Source organism: Nuphar pumila, chromosome 2, assembly GCF_984573655.1.
Source record: "Nuphar pumila chromosome 2, dmNupPumi1.hap1.1, whole genome shotgun sequence".
NCBI lineage: Eukaryota > Viridiplantae > Streptophyta > Magnoliopsida > Nymphaeales > Nymphaeaceae > Nuphar > Nuphar pumila.
In genome coordinates this window covers 24528235-24551130 of record NC_143250.1, presented here as the reverse complement: position 1 = coordinate 24551130, position 22896 = coordinate 24528235, and the positions used below count along the sequence as shown (strand labels likewise).

The following is a 22896-nucleotide window of genomic DNA, read 5'->3' as shown; positions in this document are numbered from 1 at the left end:
ATCAAAAGGGGTACAAGTGTTATGATCCCATTGCTCGTAGAGAGTAGGTCAGTGCGGGTGTCTCCTTCTTTGAGTCCATTCCTTTCTTTTCAAGTACTGCCTCCAGATTACTATGTGATCAGGGTGATGCTATGCCATTACCTATCCCCCGTCTTCCTTTGGAGTCAATTCCTACGAGCTTTCCTACCCCTCACACTCAGTCGCGGTAACATGATCCTCCTCTGGTATACTCTCGTAGATCTCCTCCGGAATCAGAACCTACACTATCTTCTTCCTCAGAAATGAGTCCTCCAGCTCCCATGAATGAAGCATCTATTGCGGATGATAATTTGTCTGTCGCTATTAGGAAAGGTAAAAGGCAATGCACTTTACATCCCATTTCTAAGTTTGTTACAGATGCCAGACTTGGGAGTCACATGAAGTAGTTCATCATAGCTCTATCTGCTGAATCTCTACCTCTTAGTCACCATCAGGCAGTCGTAGACCCCAAATGGAAAGTTGTTATGCAAGATGAAATGGAGGCCTTAATTACACGAAATACTTGGGAGTTGGTCACTCCTTCGTTGACGTTGATATTGTTGGGTGTAAGTGGGTCTATACCATTAAGTACAAATCAGATGGCTCAATTGAAAGGTACAAGGCCAGGTTGGTGGCAAAAGGGTACACCCAGACGTATGGAGTAGACTTCTTCGAAACGTTTTCTCCTGTGGCACGCCTTAGTACTATTGGGCGGGTAATATCAGTGGTTGTACATAATGGATGGAGCTTATGCCAGTTGGATGTGAAGAACGCATTTTTGTATGGTGATTTGTCTGATACGGTATATATGCAGCAACCTCCAGGGTTTGAGGTTCAGGGGGAGTGTTACAAGGCATGCAAGTTAAAGAAAGCAATATATGGTCTAAAACAAAGTCCACGTGCATGGTTTCAAAAGTTATTTGAGAGCATGTCAGCTTTTAGTTTTAACAGGTCAGCATCAGACCACTCATTGTTTGTTAAGAAGACTCCCACGGGTGTTGTGGTTATGATTGTGTACGTGGATGATATTATATTCACAGGAAGCAATCAAAAAGATATCTCAGAGACCAAAGATCATCTGCAGAAGCACTTTGTTACCAAAGATCTTGGTCCTCTTAGATATTTCCTGGGTATAGAGGTGGCTCGAAACCGTGAAGGGTTAGTTCTATCACAAAGGAAGTATGTACTTGATTTGTTATAGGAAATAGGAATGTTAGGAGTAAAACCTGCTAATATTCCAATAGATCCTAAATTGCACATGTTTGAAGAAGCAGAACCTGTTGACAGTAGAAGTTTCATATCTCTAGTTGGCAAACTCTTGTACGTTACAGTGACAAGACCAGATATCTCCCTGGCAGTAAGCAAGATTAGCCAGTTCATGGATAAACCAACCCAAGTGCATTGGCAGGCAACAATAATGATTCTCAGGTACTTGAAGTCTTCTCCAGGTAAAGGACTACTATACAAACCAAGCTCATCTCTTGACATAGTTGCCTATTCCGACGCAGACTATGCAAAAAGCAGACCGTAGTGGCCCGATCGAGTGTTGAGTCAGAATACAGAGCCATGGCTCAAACTGCAGCCGAAATGATATGGGTTAGATCTGTTCTAAGAGATCTACATGTAAAGACCTCAATGCCAATGGTAATAAAGTGTGATAACAGAGCAGACACCTATATTGCAAATAATTCGGTGTTTCACGAGAGGACGAAACACATTGAAGTCGATTGTCACTATATAAGAGATCTAATACAGGCAGGACAAATCTCTACCTATCATGTACATACATCGATCATACATTACGCAAGTGCAAATTTATTTCATACTAGATCCAGCTCTATCATGTACCATCAAATGCGTCAGAATCTGAGTACGTAAGTGCGGATTACATATGATGCACATAAAGTAACATATAACCAGAAACCATTACAGATGCTGGTCATGAGATACAATATCGCCAGAGTATAACTATAACATTAGTATGACTGTTGGGTGTAAGTACAATAAGTGAGTAATGATAGGTGCAGCCCCCTACCTAACCAATTGAGCGTGTATGCATATGTTGTAGCAAGACAATCTGGCATATGTTAGGTCTGGTCCCCCAATCAAAATTTAATTGGCCTTTATATAAAGAATGTCTATTATGCACTTTACAATTAACTAGGGGTATTTCTATTTACAAGGAAATAGCATAACATGTATTTTAACTAGATGGGTGGAATGAAATGTACTGGTTACCGGGTCCAATCTAGCATCTCAATAATAGACTGGTTTAGACATCCAGACCCAACGAGCATATCAAAGTATTTGATAAGAGTGAGCATTAGCATGCCAAACAGGTTTTTAGTTTGCAGGCATACTAATCATAACTTTTAAGTTATTATCATTCATATTCATCTCTCCACCGACAACAAAACACAGAAATACAGCCTACTCGAAAAACCAGAATATGCAAGACCATAAAACTAAAAATCAATAGATCCATATTATGCATACAAGGCCAGCTAACTCGGATCATTACAGTATATGCATAGCTACGCATGATGATAAAAATAACACGCCCCTTTTTAGTATAAATAACACAGAACTACTAATCCCCATTTCAGATCTACACGAACTGGTCTATTGAAAAATAAATGAATGGAGCCAAACACTATAAAAGATCTGGACCACTCTCGATTTCAGCAAGCACATGTCTGATCACATATCACGCAAGGTCCAGCACGCTCCAACAGAATGGACAGAGGATTTAAAAGAATAGGGATTTAAAAAAAAAACAGTATATGTGAAATCCCTTTTGCATCAATCAAAAACCTTCTTTTTTTTTTTGCATAAACCGAAATCCCTCTTTATCATTCGACCCCCCCCCCTAGCGTAAATCGAAATCAAAAGGTACGAAAAAACCTAATTACAAAAATTGAAAAGAACCACTCAACCATTATAAATCCCTTTATAATATGTATATCTGAAACCAGATCTTCCTCCTTTTCAGCAGAAAACGAAATCAAAAGCACGAAAAAAACCTAATTACAGAAAATGAAAATAACCACAACCATCATAAACCCCTTTATCATATATATATATATATATATATATATATATATATATATATATATATATATATATATATATATATATATATATATCTGAAACCCCCAAATCCTCAATTTGGGGTTTTCGGATTAGGGTTGACAGGAACCTTAAGCTCGGATGTCGTAGCTACCGGAACCCCCAACTCACAGACTTGGGTTTTTCGTCAGACAAGAATCCACACAGACACTCGGTGCCTATGCAAAACAAGGTCCCCCCCCCCCGACCAACCCCACCACACTCGGATACAATCAATACCCAACAAGAAAAATCACAGAGATCCTACCTTTTTGCGACGATTAAAGGTTGCTGCAGCGAGAGGGTGTCGGTTCGTCGCTTGTTGTGAGGAGGTCGCTGGCTCTGGTGAGGGTGACTGGCGACAGCAGTAGCTGGGTCGGGAAGCACTCAGACATCGATGATTTTGTTGGTGTGCACGAGACCGAAAGAGAGGGAGAGATGAGATATGAGAGGTGATCGGCAGAGGGAAAAAGAGAGGTACAGTGGGAGGAAGAGAGACAGAGGGAGATGCAGAGGGCGTCGGTTGCCCCTGCTGGCGCGCGCAAAAACAAGAGGAAGACAGTGTGGGAGGCAGAGAGTGGAAGAGAAGGGGTTTGGGACCCCTATTTGAGGGCGGTGGTCCCTGAAAAGGCAGGAGCACACCGTCCTCCTGGCGGCTGCGCTCCAGCCCCCCTCCTCCCATGCGATATCAGTTAGGGTTCACACTGAACCCTAACTTTCCTTTTTCTGTTTTATCGAGCAACCCATATCGGGTTGCCTTTTTTTCATTTTGCAAGGTGCAGGCCGGGTCTGGGTCCGAGACCCAGGTCCAACCGCAGTTTCGGACCCGCACCACTCACGTGATATGGATTCACGGGTTGGATCCGAATGAATCCAATCGTGAGTCCATTGATATACCTACGTGTGTGTGTGTGTGTATATATATATATTTGTCTTAAGCATACATTTATATAAGGTATTATACCGATTTTATAGAAGTCATATCGGGATCCTAGATCCGGAACGTGGATCCCACGCCCAAATCAACCAATTTAAGCATAAAAATTTTAAATAAATAAAAGAAAAGTGTGGTTATTACATTAAAACTTTTATTTCAAAACCAGGGTTTTTAGATCGATATTTGCCTTTTTGTCAAACCCCAGGATCTTATATTTCAAAATATTTTCTTTAGAAAGCGATCTAGATTCGTTTTAAAATCAATTGTTAATTGATCTCAATTCTCGGATGAGACCCATCTAGGTGGTGTCGCTTCCAGCTCAATTCTTTTATCTGGATTTCTCAAAATTTCAGAGTCTTAATTGGATTAGAACTCTGTCTTTTTATCTTTTTGAACCTTTTCAAAAATTTATCTTGGTTTTAAATCAGAAGAAGTCTTATCCCTAGCCCATTTCTTTCATTTTGGCCAAAATCTCAAAGTTTCAGTCAAACTAGGACTTTGTCCCAGAGTTTTAGTCGAATTACGACTCTATCCCGATTTCATAATTTATTCTTATTTTTCACTTGTTTTCAAAAACCTTCTCATCTGGCTTTCAAAAAGACAAAAATCTTAAAGTTTCAGTCAAACTAGGACTCTATCATAGAGTTTCAGTCGGACTAGGACTCTATCTTTCCTCTCTATTTTTATTTGATTTCAATAAAATCTGTCAAAAACTTTGATTTCAGTCAAAATTCTAGAGTTTTAGTCGGGTTGGGACTATCTCAGAATTTCAGTCAGATCAGGATTTCATCTTTTACCTCTATTTTTACATGTTTTCGAGAAAATCTTTCAAAATCTTTCGAAAGAAGTCAAAATTTTAGAGTTTTAGTCGGATCAGGACTTTGTTCCAAAGTTTCATTTGGATTAGGACTCTAACCTTGACTTCAATTTTGAGAGAATCTTTCAAAAATATCTTTATTTATCTTTTCAGAAACCAAATTTCAAAATTGTTATGATTTTATCACAGAGTTTCAAAATTCTGCGACTCTATCATAGAGTCCCAGTTGATTAGGACTCTGACCCTGATCTCGTATTTTATTCATTTTCACTAATCTCTGAGAAGATCTTTCAAAATCTCTTCGGTTGTTTTTCAAAAAAACAAAAATAAAGAGTTTCAAAATTTCAGGACTCTGTCCCAGAGTCCGAATCGGGTTAGGACTCTATTCTTAATCTTATTTTCACTTTCAATTCCACTTGTTTTGAAAACCTTTTCATTCGTCCTTCAAAAATTAGTCTATTTCAGAGTTTCGGTTGATTTAAGACTAACTCTGACTGCATTTTCTGACTTATTTTCATTAGTTTTGAGAAAATCCTTCAAAAACTTTTTCGTTTGGCTTTCAAAAACCTAAATGTCAGAGTGTTAGTTTGTTTAGGACTCCAGTCTAGAATTTCAGTTCGTTTAGGACTCTATTTTCAAAACCTCCGACTGTCATCTGATGATTTTAACACTGTTTTAAAACTCTTTCCGGTCTTTATTTCAACTTTTTCAAAACCCTAATGTGTGACCCACTCGGTTGGCGCCACATCTGGAAAAATCTCGATCCATTCAAGACTCTGATGGACTCGAAACTTCAATTTTAAAACAAATTTTATTCTAAACATCTTTTTAAAACTTGTATTTTCAAGTTTTAAAACCGTTTTTGAAAAATCAAGTGGGGCCCACTCTGGGTGGCGCCACATTTGAAAGCGTTAGGGTTAGCTTAGGATTAGTCAGTGTCCTAATTAGGTTAGAAGTCCACAAGAACCAGAAATTGGTTTTTAAAAGCTCATTTTCACTTTAATGTTTTAAATCTCGTTTTTCACTTTTAAAATGGAAAGTTTTAAAAACCAAATGTGGGCTCGCCTAAGTGGCGTCACATTTGAGACATTTTTTAGTTGAATTAGGTCAATTAGGCTAATTAGCTAGAGTTGGATTAGGTTAGGAGTTTTCAAACAAATCGCCCCCCACTAGCACTTATCTTAATTAATTAACAAGTGTTTTGAAATTTTCGAACTCTTTAAATAAGAGTTTTGAAAAACTATAAATAGAGGCACCTAAAGGGGATCCAGCCCATGCTTTCTCACCCTCTCTCTCTCAAAAATTCATGATCCTCTCCTCCAACAGCCTTCCGCCATTACTGCAGCCTCCAAGGTAAGGTTTCATTTAATTTATTTTGTGATTTTAATCATTGTTATTGCTTTATTTCATTGATTTCACCATTATCGCCCCTTATTTATTGGATTCAAACATGCTTTTAGTTCAAAAACCATAAAAGAAATTCAAGAACATAATCTAATGTTGTACCATGATGTATTTTGCGTTCTTGGTCCATTAGAATAGCTTAGATCAATATTTTTTATATTTATGCCAAATAAAATATGAGATTCGCCCGTTCAATGGGTCGAATCCCTCTTTCGAAGGCTAAATCGAATTCCAACCATGTTTTCCCTGATTTTTTTATTTTATTTCATCTTATTAATGTTTATTTTATTCAATCAAGCATCAAATCCAAATTCGCTATATTCTTTATGGCTATTTTCTTTATTATTTTTCATGTTTAGATTAGTTTATTAATGCTTTATCGATAATCCATGGATTTCGATCCAGGGCACGCGGGAACGAAGTTATTTCATTCTCTATTTTTTCTGTCAAAAAAATATAATTTTTTTAGGGAAGAACCATGCATATGTCAGTGATTTCCTATAAAAAAATGGGATTATTTTGGGTTCTGTAATCCTGTCAAAAAATAGAAAACCGAATTATACTTCTTTTAATCGTATATTGCCGGAGCGATATCTCCCTAACCGGAGATGATTTTTCTGATCTGTAAAAAGAAAATTTTTTGTTTATCTATCTAATATCTCTCTGTAAATTTTTATAAATTTCTATGGCGATTTGATACCCGATTCGGGTCTGACACTATAACAGGTACGTGCCCGCGGGCAAAATCGCGTATTTGTAGGTTTTTATTCAATTTTCATATTAAAATAATGCCAAATATATATATATATATATATTTTTTTTTTATTGCAGTTTAATTTTAAGGTTATTAGGATTATCCATGTCGATCTTTACAGAATTTGAAATTCATTTGAAGCTTTATTTGATTAAATCATGAAAACAAGATGCCCGCGGAGTCCCGATTCAATTGAAACACTGGCAAAATTTGTTATTTTCAAGATATTTAGAATTTTTTATAAAAGGTTGCATATTTTTAGGGTTTAATCATATTTATAATCATGCTAGGGTGCTTCATACCCGATTTGGTATTGATTTGAATATGTTTGATCCTTAAATCAACAGTTTTAAAAAAATCTTTTCTGAAAACCCTGATTTGAAGGTCATAGTCTTGTTTTCAGGGGCATTTTTATCATTTTTCCAAAATTCCAAATTTCAAAGTTGTTTGTTTTTGTTATTTATTCAACTTTATATCATCTTTTATTATATTTATCTCAGAAAAACATGGGAAAAGGCTTATATCTGGATAAATCCAGCAATTTCCAGATATTGTTAGATAAATTCAGAAAAGCCGACATATCTTCGCTAACAAATTTGCTAGTTTTGCAGGGACATTCAAGAATATATTTTCTTTTATTTCTTTTTTCCATTTTATGTAAATTGTAATTGTGGACATTTGGAATAAGAATTTAATTTTCTGCTTAGAATAGGGCTACGTCGCATATAGTTTATTTCTTTAAATAAATGGCAATGTGCGATGGATGATGATTCATGCATATTCGAACTCACCATAGTCTACATGAATGGCACGTGCACTAGCTTCTAAGAAGTTGATAAACTCGGTGGGTTTTGTATTTGTGGTCATAGTCAGAATACGAACAAAACTCAAATTTATCATCTTTTTCTAAGCCACAAATGGCCTACACTCTTAAGCATTTTCAAAAATCATAGCATATTTTTCAAACTTTTCTAAATATTTACCCCTTTTAGAATCAAATGAACTATATTCAATGCATATTCGTGGCCATAGTCAGGGATATGTGTTAAATCTATTTCATCTAAATTCTATAAGGCACAAAAATCTCTTTTTCAAAGATTTTCCTCAAATTCTTCAGAAAATATTTTTGCAAATTGCATTCATTCATTCATTCATCTAAGTTAGACGGCATCAGGAATAGTTTTCACAGGGCCATACCTTTTGATGTTTTTCAATTCAATCTCAACAAAAATCAATTTTCTCAAAGTTATTTGAATTTCTTCAAAATCGATTTTCTCAAAACCTCAAGATTTCTTCAGAAATCGATTTTTCTTTTCTTCAAAAATATTTCCAAATGCAATTCACGATTTTTAAAGTATCTCCTTCTTCCAAGTACTTTCCAATTATTTCAAGCAAACATCATGTTTTTTAACCTGCATTTTTTTAAATTTCATAGCACATGTCTGATTCTTTGTGCATTTAGAAATAAAACATCGATTTATACAAGTTGAGCAAAGCAAAGCATAAGATTAATCATTGGTTTAATTACCGGTGTCAGGAACGGTTGAACCTCGTATCGACAAGCAAATCTCATTCTTCGGAACTATCCTGCATTTTAAAACGGAGGCAAGTTATTTTCAAAATCTTTTTCAAAGATCAGTTTGACTTGCAAAAGTAAAATTTGGCAATGATAACAGTGAGTTTTTGCAATTGTTTAAAAAAAATCCACTATTTTTACGAGGGTCAGTTGAGGTCGTTACATCAATAGACATGTGAGTACAAGGATATGGATTATATGAAAGGACTTTTTTTAGAATGTATCAAAGAAGTTGGAGAAGACAAAGTTGTTCAAATCATTGCTGACAGTGCACCAATATGTAGAGCAGCAGGTATAGCTGTGGAGGCCGAATATTCTAATATAATTTGGACTCTTTGTGTAGCAAAATTTAAATTTGGCTTTTAAAAGTATATGCAATCCACCAAGCAAGGAGCAAAATCTCATTGCTTACGAGTTATGTTCATGGATTTAGGAGCTATGGAATGACATTAGGAACATTAGAAATTTTGTTGTAATGGTACTATCTATTTATAATAAGCATTTTGATCTGAAGTTGTTAAAGGTTGCTGAGACTCGTTTTACATCCTTTATTGCTATGTTTAAATTCAAATGGTCACTGATGATGATTGGGTTTTCTATCGTTCTGATGATGTCGTTGATGACGTGGTGGGACAATGACATTTATTTTTTTGAGTTCATAGAGCCCATTTGGGAGATGTTGAGGGTTGTTGATCGAGATGTACCTGTGTTGCATAGAGTCTACGAGATGTGGGACACCATGATTGAGAAAGTGAAAACTGCAATTTTTAAGCATGAAAAAAAAAATCTGCCCTTAAAGACTCCGCTTTTCATAATCATGTACACAAAATATTTATAGGACGTTGGGAGGACGAAGGAGATGTGAAGAAGAAGAAGGAAGAAATGCACCTCAACTAGAAGAGGTAACTTAAATAAGTCCATAGGGAGGGGGTGTCCCCTCCTATTGGGCTTTCTTTTAAATCTTAGAGATAAAATTTATCTCTAACAAACTTAGGTGGGTCCTACTAGGGGGGAGTGTCCCACCTATAAGGCTTTTTTAAAAGAATCTTCAACCCTTAATAAAACTCTTTCTCAAACAATCTTTTAAAACAATAGGTTTCTTAGGAAATTTTCTAGAATTAATTTTTATTTCTTTAATTATGTGGGGTCCACTAGGGGGGACATCTCACCCTGTAATACCCATGATTTTATCATATAAATAAACTTGAGATTTAGATCCTTATGCTGGTACAAGGATATTTTTAGCGTCGCATTTGTTTATTTGTATTTGGATCTCAGGTATCCTGTTTGGATCTTCAGTGTTGGATCACTAATATCTGGTTCAGAACTTCGATATTCCATTTGGATCTTAGATATCGGATCACGAACATTTTGATTGGATAACCAATAAGGAATTTTAGGCAAATAGATCGGATCTCTGATATTGGATCCTCAATATCATGGTCATATGGGATACTGGATCCAAGATGAATTCAGTGGATCGACGAAGTTTAAATTAAATATTAATGATAAAATTTCTATTTTGGACCTATAACACTTTATTGGGATCCATAATAGCCTATGCGATGTTTGGATCCACATTACTTCATTTGGATCTTGGACATCGGATCCTTAATTTTCAATGTCAATTTTACATCGGTAGTACTCGGGTCTAGTTAAAATTCTACTTGGATCCAAAATAAGATTACTTGGGATCCATAATACCTTATCCAAAATCGTATCAAAAATTTTATAGTGTTTCGGATCCTTGGGTGGATCCAAATTTTCTTGGTTGGACCCATAAATGTATTGGGTCATGGACCCAAATCAAAAGTTTCGGATCCAAGATCCATAACGGGTCTACATATATATTCTCATATAGATATATAATTATGAGAGAAAGAAATAGGGAAAAAAATGAATGATGAATGATAATAATATTATAAAAATTTAAATATAAACGAAATATATATATATATATACCGAGGGATCCACAGTTGGATCCACACTGCGGAGGTGCCGCAGATCCAAACCGCATCCGAATCTCGGGTCCGGACCCAGGGCACGTCCAGTGAAAAAAAAAACAATTAAGTTAATAGGGCAGGGCCGCTACAGGGCCTGTCCGATAAAAGTTGTTAGGGTTCTGACGCATGCCAAAGGATGGGGGGGGGGGGGAGGGAGGGGGGGGAAGTGTGCAGTCGTCGATGGCGTGGGGGTAACGGCCTCCTCCCTTTTCGGGAGGCCACCCTCCTACAAATCCCCACCCGAACCCTCTTCCTCTCACGCTCTCTCTCTCTCTTCCCCTCTCTGTTTCCCCAACTTCTTCCCTTCTCTTCTCACCACAGTCTTACTCCCTCTCCCGTTTCCTTTTCAGCCACCCGCCACCGGCAGTGCCGCTGCCGTTCCCCCTTCCCTGGCGTGCTCCCTCGACCTCCTCGACTAGTCGGAGAAGTTATGGCACCGGTAAGCCCCTTTTTAAGATCTCTTCTCTCTGTTGCACGACTTGAGGAAGAGGGCACGGCGACGGTGGAACTAGGCAATAAGGGGAAAAACTACGAATAAGGTAGGATTTTACTGTGTTTTTGCAAGTGTATTACGTTTCAAGCATGCAATGTGGATTTTTACGCTAATTTTAGTGGATGCACTAAATTTCGGGCATGCAGTGAGGTTGCCGTGAGCTCCAAATCAAGAAAAAAATTGGGGTTAGGTTTGCCAAAAATCCCAGATCTATGATTTGGGGATTTCGGATTTTTGTGAGTAGGGTTTCTTATGGTTTTGCAGGGTACCTTGTGTCAAGCTTGCAGTATGCAATCTGTCCAACTTTTCCTTTTTTTTTATGAGTGCTCTGGGATTTCGGTGTTTGTTGCTTATGTTGTTTACCTGGAAGTAGTGTGGGCAAGTCAGCTGAACCGGCCCATCTTGAACACATCTATATTCTTCAGGTTGAGTCTGGGTATCCAAAATATAGACCCAATTAAGTTTTGCGTTGGTATTGGACGTAGCAGATCTATTCTATTTCAAAAATAAATTGACCTTGCCGAGGGCTATGGTAATGCAGCTACTTAATGTGTCAATTTTGAAAACTGTAAAAAGTATGTTTGTTAGGGTTAACTTGTGAAATAGTTGGCGATAATAATGTTTGAGAAAAAGTGGATATTATAAAAGAAGCACAAAAAAAAAGGTGCCCTTTGATGTTTTAGAGAAAAAGTCTTGAGAGAGCTAATCCTACCTGGCAGAGCCTCTAGGGCTTCATTTACAACCAATTTGAATGATGATTAGTCTTAATGATATTGGTGCTAACATGACTTGTAATATGGTGGTTAACTTTCATTTCATTTCCTTTATAATTGTAGTAGTATTTAAGGGTGTTTTTGGCCAGTTGTTCTGTTCTGTTAACCCTGGTGGTCATACACTGAAGTCAGGAATCTTTTTACTGCTTTCAAAATGTTTTACTATTATTTAAGGTGCACTAGAAACCTTTGTCTTCTATTAATTAATTTGCTTAGCAATTGTTATTTTATCCAATTTGATGGTAGAAAGTAGAACGTTGATAACAATAGTTATGTGCTCTGGAATGCATCGAATTTTGTGTCTAATCTTTATTTGTATCCATATTGTATTGCTGCAGTACGCAATTTGGCTGCAAACATTACTGTGCACCCACAAAAGTATATATGTGTTTTCTGTTGTGACCCTGGTGGTGAAGGAGCTCAGTCGTTGACAGGTTCTGCTGCACACATAGGTAATTAAATATGTGCTTCCCATTGCTGTTATGACTATACACATACCCACATCCTGCGCATGGAAGCTGAACCCTTTCTCAGGGAGCTGATTCCTAGTGCATTATGTCATATCTGGAAGACCAGAGAGTCGACCCTGGCATAACATGAGTTAGTCCTTGGTTGCCAGTGTTTGGGCATTATGCTTATAGCTGAAATTGGATGATATTATATATCTTTGAAAAACTGTGTTTTTAAATCTTTATTGTCATTAAGAATTGTGATTCACCATGAAAATTGTATATGAGCATTCTACTCGTAGTTGGAAACGTGGGATGATATCTAATTGTGAAACAGTGTGTTTTAATCTTTATTGATAGTATGAATTGTAACCTGATATAGAAACGGGCGTATGTGCAATTTGCTTATATTTGAAAATCATGTCATGTAAGCTGTTGATGTATGCACCATTGTCTCTGTATGTTGGCAATGAAATCTACCTTAAAGGTTGTTGGCACCATTCATACTTAATAACTATTAAACTAAGTAATTATGATTCCAGTCAAATTAAAATCTAATCAAACCTGTAATTCAAGTAAACTATGGCAATGACTTGGGAACACTGCTAATGCTGGATAAGTAAACAGAGGTCATGATTGGTGCTGGCACATGATTGGCCAAGCCTGGTGCGTGATGGGTCCACAGGGGGCTCCTCGAGTTTATAATGAGACTACACAAGTAAATTAAAATATAATAATTGTTGTCTGACGGGTTTAAAGGTACCGGGCATCCGTGCTCGACTGGTTTAGAGGCACCGGAGCACTCTGAGTGGGTGTTTGGGAAATCTTGCCTAATGGGCAATATGGGTCGAGTACCTGATGCGGGTACTTGGGTTGATGAGCTTGCACTCAATGTCAATAACACTGGTGATAATCTTAAATTTAAATTTTGTGAGTGGTTTAAAGGTATCGGGGCATCCGTGTTTGACTGGTTTGAAGGTACTGGAGCACTCTGAGTGGGTTTGTGCAATCAAATAGACAAAAATTAGCTTGTATACCTTTGTAAGATAATGAAGGTTGGGGATCTACTACTAAGGCAGTAGTAAATTAATTTTGGGAGAACACCCAGAATTTTGAAAAAAATAAATAAATAAAAGATCAACCCACTCAGATTCGGGCTTACCTTGGAAAGGGTAGGTGGTACAAAACTCCGAGGACGTGTTTCTGGCTTCGAGCAATAGCGGCTCGTTGGTCCCCAATTCTCGGAGTTAGGAGACCCGGACTACCAAATTTGTCCTAGGCGGTAGCTCCATGCTCTTCTGCGGAAGTTAGGGATGCATCATGTTTTGATTTTGGGCCTTTAGGAGGCTCTCTCGGTCACTAAGCGCTCTCTTAGGATTTACAGTTTCAGTTAAAATGTTCGGGTTAATAAAACACCAATGAATAATGAACCCATGAATGCTCTCTTCTAAAATGGTTGCCTTGGCCCGCGTATACCCGCGGGATAATTAAAGAAAAGCACTAACTAAAAATATCTTGTGTACATCAGTTGAGTAGGGAGTTGGCAGGTTTGCACTTTAACATGTTAATAGTTACTTTTAGCATGTGATTGTTTAAATTAGCATAAAATAAATTCAGTATATCTATGAGTTTGATTTGAGCATGCTATTGTTCACATATGTTAGATTCTTAGAAATTGTTGATGTAGTACTTCAGTTCATGTTATTTACCTTTTGTTTTCAACGGTCATTAGTTAACTTAGTATAAAATAAATTCTTTATTCCTGTGATTGTTGATTTGATCATGTTAGTGCTCATATATACTAGTTAGAAACTTAAATTGGCAATGTGTAGTAGTTTAGTCATGTTCAGATTCTCATGTTATGCTTAGTGTCATGCTTTATTGTTTGTAACAAATCCCTTGCATACTTGTTACTTAGTATATTTGTCAAATTTACATTAATTACCTACTTAGACTGTTGTATTCTAATTCCTATAAATTTATCATTTTTCAGGTAAAGAATAGAATATAATGAGTGGCTGCGATATGGGGTGTTGATCGAGATGTTTGGTTTATAATGTTCCCAGGACATCTCAGATTAAATTTTAATTTATTGGTATTCATGTTATTTGTAACTCTGATGTCATTATTTATCTGGAATAAAATAAATGTTGTTGCTTGATTACTCATGTAATGCGCCCGAATGCTTAACCCAATGAAATGGTTGTCTCCGCTGTTATAAAAAAAATCGTCTAAAAATTTGGGTTAAATTTTGAGGCGTTACACACCCTTTTTAGAACCCCTATAATCTAAATAGAGTTCCTTTGTAATGAGGACTCTAAAAGGTAAAGTGGACCCCACCTAGGTGGCGCCCCTCTAGAGACGAGTTCGTGTAATTCGGATCCGAAATTTTGGACCAAATCACGTATCACATATTCATTTTAAATCTAATACTCAAAATAAAGATCCATATTCATAAATGAGATCCAAAACAATATTGGATCCAAATACTAAGGTTTGGATTCGAATGACTCAACCTAGATCTATAAAAGCCACTAGCTACCCCTGAACCCTTGCAGGCCACCACGTTGGCTCATGGAACCCCACTGGGTTGGGCGTGACCCTTTGAGACTCATAAGAGACTTAGTTTGAGTCAAAAACATAGCTTGGTCAATTTAAAACAACCAAATTATAAACTTTCTCTAAGTAGAAAAACCCAAAATAGAGGTCGGTCAATTTTAAATATTGTATTTTTTTAAACAAACCCTTAACCAAAATCACCAAATCTGATTTTCTATGATATCTATGGCTCGTAAGAGACCTAACTAAGGTCTTAGTTCAACTTAGACTCTCAAATTTTGCTTGATTTTAACATGAATTTTGCGCGAATTTAAAAGTTAAAATGAAACAAATTCGCACGTATTACATTCTACCCTCCTTAAAGAAATTTAGTCTGCGAAATTATCATTTTCTAGGTTTTCAATCGCATAAATAATTTATATCAAATAGTAACAATATACTTAAATCAATAACAATTAAACCTACTTACCGAGCGATGTCGGACTGCTGGACGTGTCATGAGCCAATGTTAACCCTAAAATTTCAGAGAAAACTTTTTTTCTTTTTAAAACAGCGAAAACAACCTTTTTCTTTGGGTTAAACATTCTGGGCGGGTTACAGTACAATCAATCATCATAACTGAATTAAAATGTGAATAACATTAAGATTTAATTCATTTCTAATAATTTAAAATACATATCAAAGTATTTTGATAACAATAATTATTTTTCCAAAACTATCACGAGAAAAGAAAAATATTGGCTATCGACGTCGTCCAAGTGTTCCACATCCGTTCTGCGGTTGCACATCATAATCTACCTGAAACCCCATAAAATAAGTCAAAATCGTGAAAGCCTGGTAGGAAATAACATACTAGAAATAATGCATGATACCAGAATACATTCAAACACAGTCTCGTATATCAATCATGTAACACATATCTTCATGCTAAGATTTGCAACAATGCAACAAATTATGCACATGCATAAACATTTACAATATGCATGAACTTACCAATCTAGTGATACAAGCCCTTCAATTATCATTTTCTTGCTTACAGGATGCATGCAATATTCTATCCACATGGAATTCACATTCTTGTTTCAATTACCAATATTTCTTGTCTATGGGTATAACACAGACACTCACAATATAGAGGTACGGCTCGGGTTTGTATATTCAAGCAATTGTATCTTATAGGTTTGTATATTCAAGCAATTGTATCTTATTAATCAGAGTGATACCCCAATTGTGACAAATCTAGAGAGGGAAATATAATTTTTAGAAAGAGTTTCCAAACTCCTGCAACCTGATATATCAATTTTTTCTCATGAGTCATACCTACCGCACCACGAACAAATCATGGTAGTTCCTCCGGTTACGGGCTCTGTGGATGGGGGTCAAAACAACCTTTTATGCTAAAACAATGACCCCAAAGAGCCATCATTATCATGCTTACTCTCTCAATAAGCTATAAGAGAATTAATTTTATTTTGATATCTTAATTAACTTTCTTTTTAATCGTGTGAATGCAAACATGCAACCACATTTGGGGTTCATATGCAATAATATTCATGACACTCTATGCATACTTTCAATTAGTCTCTACCATAAATTTTATAATAATGCAATCATTATGCATTTACACAGTCAAGGTAGACTAACCATTCATATTTATGCATGCACAATTCAGTTATGGCAAGTATTCACAATTCAATTTATGTATACACTTGTGCAATTTCAGATCATGCTATCACACAAGCATACCATATATCAATCAGTGCATACATTCAATCGCAGGCATATAAATTGCAAAATCTCATGCAATTATACATAGCATAAGTACATTCAGACACTGCCAATTTTATTGCCTCATTAGGCTTGTTGTACAATGCATCAAATATCACAATTTATACTTCATGTATTGTTAAACATGAATTATCAACCGAAAAAGAGTTAGGCATAAGCATAAACAATTGAGGTAAATTCGGACTTATGTTTGCCTGTTTTTGTAAAATCAACCATAAATCACAGAAAACATATTCGACTACCATCTTTTTACTGAGTATGCCTTAATATGTTGGGAAAACAACTCAAGAAACAGATTTCGAAAATCAGTTATACAGAAATTATAAAAATTTTGTAACCACATACTATTCTGGAAAAACAACAAACTAGTTTCTGTAATTTTCAAAAATTTTCCCGACTTGGGGATTTTTCGTGGATTTAATGGTAACTCTTTTTGCAAAATCATTTTTACAATATCTTCTACTATATGTTAGATCTATCACAGATTTTTCCTGATTTTATCTGATCTGTTTTGAATAGGTTTTCGAGACTTTCAAAATAACTGATCAAAACAGCCTTATAACCAGAGCCAAAAAATAGTGCTCTGTTACAGCGGTCGTTTCTCACTCAAACTGATCCAAATCAAACAAAATAATATGCTATAATCAAGCCCTGGATGTGTAGAAAATTATGGTATTTTTATTTATTTTTTTCTTATTTGTATTCTACGAGAAACAGACGAAAAAAACAGTCTAAGTTTATCAGAACTCTTGATGAAAACATAAATCATAGGCTAAACTTGGCATTAAAACATGATTCAGCACCATGGATAATGTTCTAACATAAATACAGTAAATACGCAGCAATATTAAGCTCTTTTTCATGCTGTTTGGGGTGTGGTCTTTCATATAATAAAAGTTACTTGAATAATCAGATATTTACCTTAGGCGCATCACTGCAACGCCTCAGTACCTTCAGCGTGCGCTTCGCCTCTGAAGCGTACGCTTCAGGTACTGGGGCGTACGCCTCTCACAACACTGATTTTGTCTATCTGAAACTAGTTTTCTTCAAAAATGTTTTTCTCAAAACCGATTCACCAAAACACCGTTTTGGATTTTTTCGAAAAATCTTTTTCACGTAGATCCAATAGCCATAGACGTTCTAGGCATAGATCACATATGAATCCAAGCTCTAGACTAAAAAAGAGGGTATGCTAATGTATCCCGAAACCGAACACCATGTAAGTAGAAATCATGTACCGAAAACGCATTTTCTGCAACGATATCGTCACTTTTTCCTCAACATGCACCTCCTTCCGAGCTGGTTTAGACCTTCACCAAGGTAGTTGCAGGTCTCTAATGGAGGGTTGTACCACCACAAAGGTCGAGAAGAAGAAGATGTGAAGAAGAAGAGATGCACCTCAACTAGAAGAGGTGACTTAAATAAGTCCATAGGGGGGGGGGGGGGGAGTCCCGTCCTATTGGGCTTCTCTCAAATCCTAAAGATAAAGTCTATCTCTAACAAACTTATGTGGGCCCCACTAGGAGGGTGTTACATCTAGAAGGCTCTTTTAAAAGAGTTTTCAAGCCTTAGTGAAACTCTTTCTCAAACAGTCTTTTAAAACAATAGGTCTCTAAGGAAATTTTCTAGAATTAATTCTCATTTCTTTAATTACATGTGGAGTCCACTAAGGGGGACATCCCACCCTTTCTAGAACCCCTATGATCTAACTAGAGTTCCTCTTTAATGAGGACTTTAGAAGGTAGAGTGGGCCCCACCTAAGTGGCACCCCTATAGGGTCCAGTTCATGTGATCCGGATCTGAAATTCTGAATCGAATCCAATTCAAGTTGGATTGGATCCAGGTATCACACATCCATTTCAGATCCAATACTCAAAATAAAGATCCATATCCATAAATGAGGTCTAAAACACTACTGGATCCAAATATGATTCAACCTACATCCATAAAAGCTATTAGCCACCCCTGAGCCCCTGCAGGCCACCATGTAGGCTCATGGCACCCCACTGGGTTGGGTGTGACCCTCTGAGACTCATAAGGGACCTAGTTTGAGTCAAAAACATAGCTTGGTCAATTTAAAACAACCAAATTTTGAACTTTCTCCAAGTTGAAAAACCCAAAATAGAGGTTGGTCAATTTTAAAATTTGCATTTTCTTGAACCAACCCTTAACCGAAATCACCAAATCTGATCTCCTACGAGATCTACGGCTCGTAATGGACCTAACTAGGGTCGTAGTTCAACTTAGACTCTCAAATTTCGCCTGAATATAACCTGAGTTTAACTAGAATTTTGCTTGAATTTCGCTCGAATTTAAAAGTTGAAATGAAAGGTATTACACTTGATAGATAAAGAAGATGACTATCCTCTTACATGGTGGGTCATATATGGATATGACTACCCTTTACTTCAGCATATTACTTTGAAGCTACTATCACAGCCTGTACATCTTTTTGTTGTGAAAGAAATTGGAGCACATATGCACAAATTCACAACATTGAAAGAAACAAGCTTACTAGCAAGCGCGCAGAAGATTTGGTGTTCATGAATTCTAACCTTTGATTGCTTTCACAAAGCAAAGAAGAATATAGGTACCCAAATTATAAATTTTTGTGTTTACTTATTTATGTTTATATATCAAATTTTATACTTTTATTGCATATCAAATACATAATGATTTAATTTCTTTGCGGGCAAAGGAGCACCAAGTTTTGAGATCATGTTGAAGATTTTGATATAGAAGGAAATCATGACTTTGAAACTCTAAACATGGAATTAGATTATCGTGTTCTTCCATTATCCATTGATATGGGTGATAATAATGAAGAAACAAATGACCCATGACTTTTTGTCATGGCCTTTTTGAAATTTTGGACTTTTTTGTCTTTTTGGTAAGCTTGTTATTTGTTAAGTTGTTAACTTGATAGTTGATACTTGATAATATGTAAATGAATGCTTTTCTATATTTCTGTTTGTTAAGTGCTAGTTGTTAGGTACTATTATCTAAAATTGTTATTAGCTTGTTATAACTTGTTTCTTCAATTGTTAATTTGTTAGTTGTAGCTTTCTTCTTAGTTCTTACTTGAATTTTGATTCTTTGAATAAAAGTTGTTAGCCGGTTACTAGTTTAGTTGTTAAATGTTGAATTTATGTGAATTTAGTTGTAGCTTGCTTCTCAGTTCTTACTTGAATAGTTGAATTTTGTTTCTTGTTCTCTTGCTTGTAATCAGCATAGATCAACTTTTATTATCTTGAGTAAAAAAATAGAGTTACATTGACAAGTAAGAAAATGTGCAGCTCAATGCAAAATTCAGCCCCAACAACATGCTATCCAGCTACCACGATCTTCTACCAGACCTCAACAAAGTTTACACAGGTATTTAAGATGAAAAATATTGGCATCATGTCGGTTAACCATGAATAAATCTTCTCATATTAGTTAATGAAATATTTTGAGCTTTATTATTATAATTTTTAATTAAACAAGTGTCCTGCAGTTTTAATTTTTCTACAAAGTAGCTATCTGTTAGCAAAACAAGACATTCAAGATAAGAAAAGATTCATTAAGTAATGTAAAATAAGCAACTTAAAGCGAAAACATGAAACTAGAATCATATAAACCTTACTTCTGGAGCAAAGCCCTCAATATGATCTTTCTCCTTCTCCAAGACACTTGAAGAAACAAAGAGAGGAAAGTAGCAATTTTTTATTCCCATCTTCTTAATTTCTGGATCAAAAAAGTCCTAGAAACATATCAAGAAATCCATCAATCAAATGCAACAATGAGATGGCCCATCCACACAATAAGAACACAGAACATAATGTTTTTAAGGAATTACGAAAAAACCAACATCAAGACGAACATCAATAAAGCAAAAGAACACAAAATATTCAATTTTGAATGTGTGTGTTGCTTACACCAATGAACATAGGCAAATGCATGCAAAACAAGGATCTGAACAATATACAACTGTAGGGAAAAAAAGTATATAATTAATATAAGCAAAAACAGTGTCCAATTTATGTATAACAGGATGACAGATATTTAGATCTTTCTATATGTAAAAAACGATGTCACATAAGTGCGGGTGTGGGTGCAGGTGCGAAGGGTGTGTCACGGTAGTTTCAAAAAACTTGGATGTGAGGGTGCAGATATGTATATTGTGTATGTGTGTGAATACGTATTTAAATATATACTATAGATAAAACTGGATTAGGTTAGGTTAATTGAGTGCAATTTTGGACAGAAATGGACTTCGGTGAGGTTGACCACACCTAATGCTGCGGAAGCTGTGTCCAAGTGTCCCACTCGCATGGTCGCGGGTGCATTGACCATTTAGAAGAGTTCGTGTGTGGTGTGATCAATCTTCAAGAACTTGTTTGACACTAGAACAATATTTTACTTGTTCCATTGTCAAACAAGCGCTTGAAGATTGTTCACACATCACACATTTATCTTAAGGATGCCATATTTAAAATGTATCTTTGATTTCATAATGGGCGTCTTCATGGATTTGGTGATAAACAAGGTTTTCATAGTTTCAGGTTAAATTACTCTTGGCTCCAGTCAGAATTCAGTACTATATTTGATAATTATGGAGTTATTGCGAGTTCCAACAGTTAATATTATAGAATTGCTAGTCAAAACGTTTGCAATTCTATAATATTTTCACAAAGATTCCTGATACTGGGACACTGATTTTTAGAGCAATGCTAGCAGTCCTAAGTGCAGCCTTTGTCATTGATTACGTGAAAGGAAGGCGCAATACTACCATCATTAAAAATGCAAGAGCACTGATGGATAATAAATAACCAAAATTCTTGACAACGAGAGATGAAATAATGAATACCATGAAATGGGTTGCAGAAGTGCTTACTTTCAGTATGTCCCAGATGGAAAAAGCCCATGGCCTCAGTATGTAACAACCAGAGACATCGTAGTATTCGATCATCTCTCCATTAACAACCACCTGCAGAATCATCGGAAACGAGACAGATGCAAAAACAGACATGGAAACACTCCAAATTCAACCTGTGGAGAATGGAATATATATTCAGTTGATTTGAACAATTACCTCCGCATACCATTCCCCGAAATTCTCATCTTTCTTATACGAAAGGCCAAGGCCCGTCTCTTTCTTCATCTCCTTCTTCTTCGGTGCTGGGAAAATGAAACAGAATAAATCCCCAAGAATTTAGTTTTTAATCACCGTGGGAAGGAGTCTGTGGAGAAGAAGAGACAGAGTTCTACCATTCTTCACACCACCGGCCTTATCTCCAGAAGGTTTCTTCGGTTTCGCTACATTGCGGGATCCACCGTCAGGTTTCTCCGATATCGATAAGGATTCCATCCCCGAATTCTCCATCTCTCTGAAGGAAACAAGCTATGCAGGGTTTACCGAATATACCGAGATTCAAAGTGCGTTACTAGGGTTGCCAATACAATCAAAGACAACCAAAATAATGGCGAATACGTCTAAGCCAAAATGGTCATGATTTCTGACGGTTGCAAAGAATGAATGAATTCCGATGGTTTCTGATAGACGAAGGAAAGAAGACGACTTTCTAGGGTTTTTCAACTTCGCGGAGAGAGAGAGAGAGAGAGAGAGAGAATAGATTTTCTAGGGTTTTGGAATGAAATAGGAGAGAGGAAATTTAGGGTTTCTGAAAAAAGGAGACGATGATGATGGAAAACCTAGAATCGACGGCCCAGATTCTATAACTGGAGAGCTTTACTGGCGAACTTACCTAAAATCGACGGCTGAAACTTTTCCCCGCGTAAGATCTGCACGCTCGTCAAAGGCCGCCCTGAGACGCAAGGCTTTTCTGCGAGGAGGAGACTTAAGAAGGAGGTGAGAAAGATCTTTGGTGAAAAGTTGGTCAAACCGTGGCTGTTTGGAAACTGGTAGCTGGGATGGGAGTTAATGCATTTGGGATGGAAAGTAAGCATGGAATTGATGTGATGGTAGCTGCCAAATCTAGGCTTGAGCAGCTGTCACTTTCTGAAGTGCCACTTTCCCTCCCAGCTACTAGTTTTCAAACATAGCCTTAAGTGAGGGTTAAAAATAGATCAAAGAAATTTTAAGTCAATAAGTAAGTTTTATCTCTTTATGGGAATAGGGATGGTAATGGACTTGGGCGGGGGACAACCCCTGCCTCCATCCCCTTTTCATGTCCTCCATCCCGAGTCTAAACGGGGGCAAGGCGGGGCGGGGCCC

At 36.6% G+C, this 22896-nt stretch overlaps 1 protein-coding gene across 5 annotated transcripts in view; it reads right to left on the bottom strand.

Moving 5' to 3' along the window:
• Positions 1 to 22606, bottom strand: part of LOC149845050 (proline--tRNA ligase, cytoplasmic-like) — a 137869-nt gene extending 115263 nt beyond the window's left edge. For all 5 annotated transcript variants that reach the window (XR_016430167.1, XM_089995475.1, XM_089995472.1 and 2 more), the window contains exons 1-5: positions 22427 to 22606; positions 21930 to 22048; positions 21754 to 21839; positions 21556 to 21648; positions 20305 to 20421 (exon numbers count right to left, since the gene is read on the bottom strand). Coding sequence is in view for 4 of the 5 variants with exons in the window: in XM_089995475.1 (XP_089851601.1) it covers positions 20305 to 20421; positions 21556 to 21648; positions 21754 to 21839; positions 21930 to 22044 (411 nt within the window). In the remaining variant the exon portion in view is untranslated. The remainder of the gene's footprint in view (positions 1 to 20304; positions 20422 to 21555; positions 21649 to 21753; positions 21840 to 21929; positions 22049 to 22426) is intronic.
• Between the last annotated feature and the right edge of the window lie 290 nt (positions 22607 to 22896).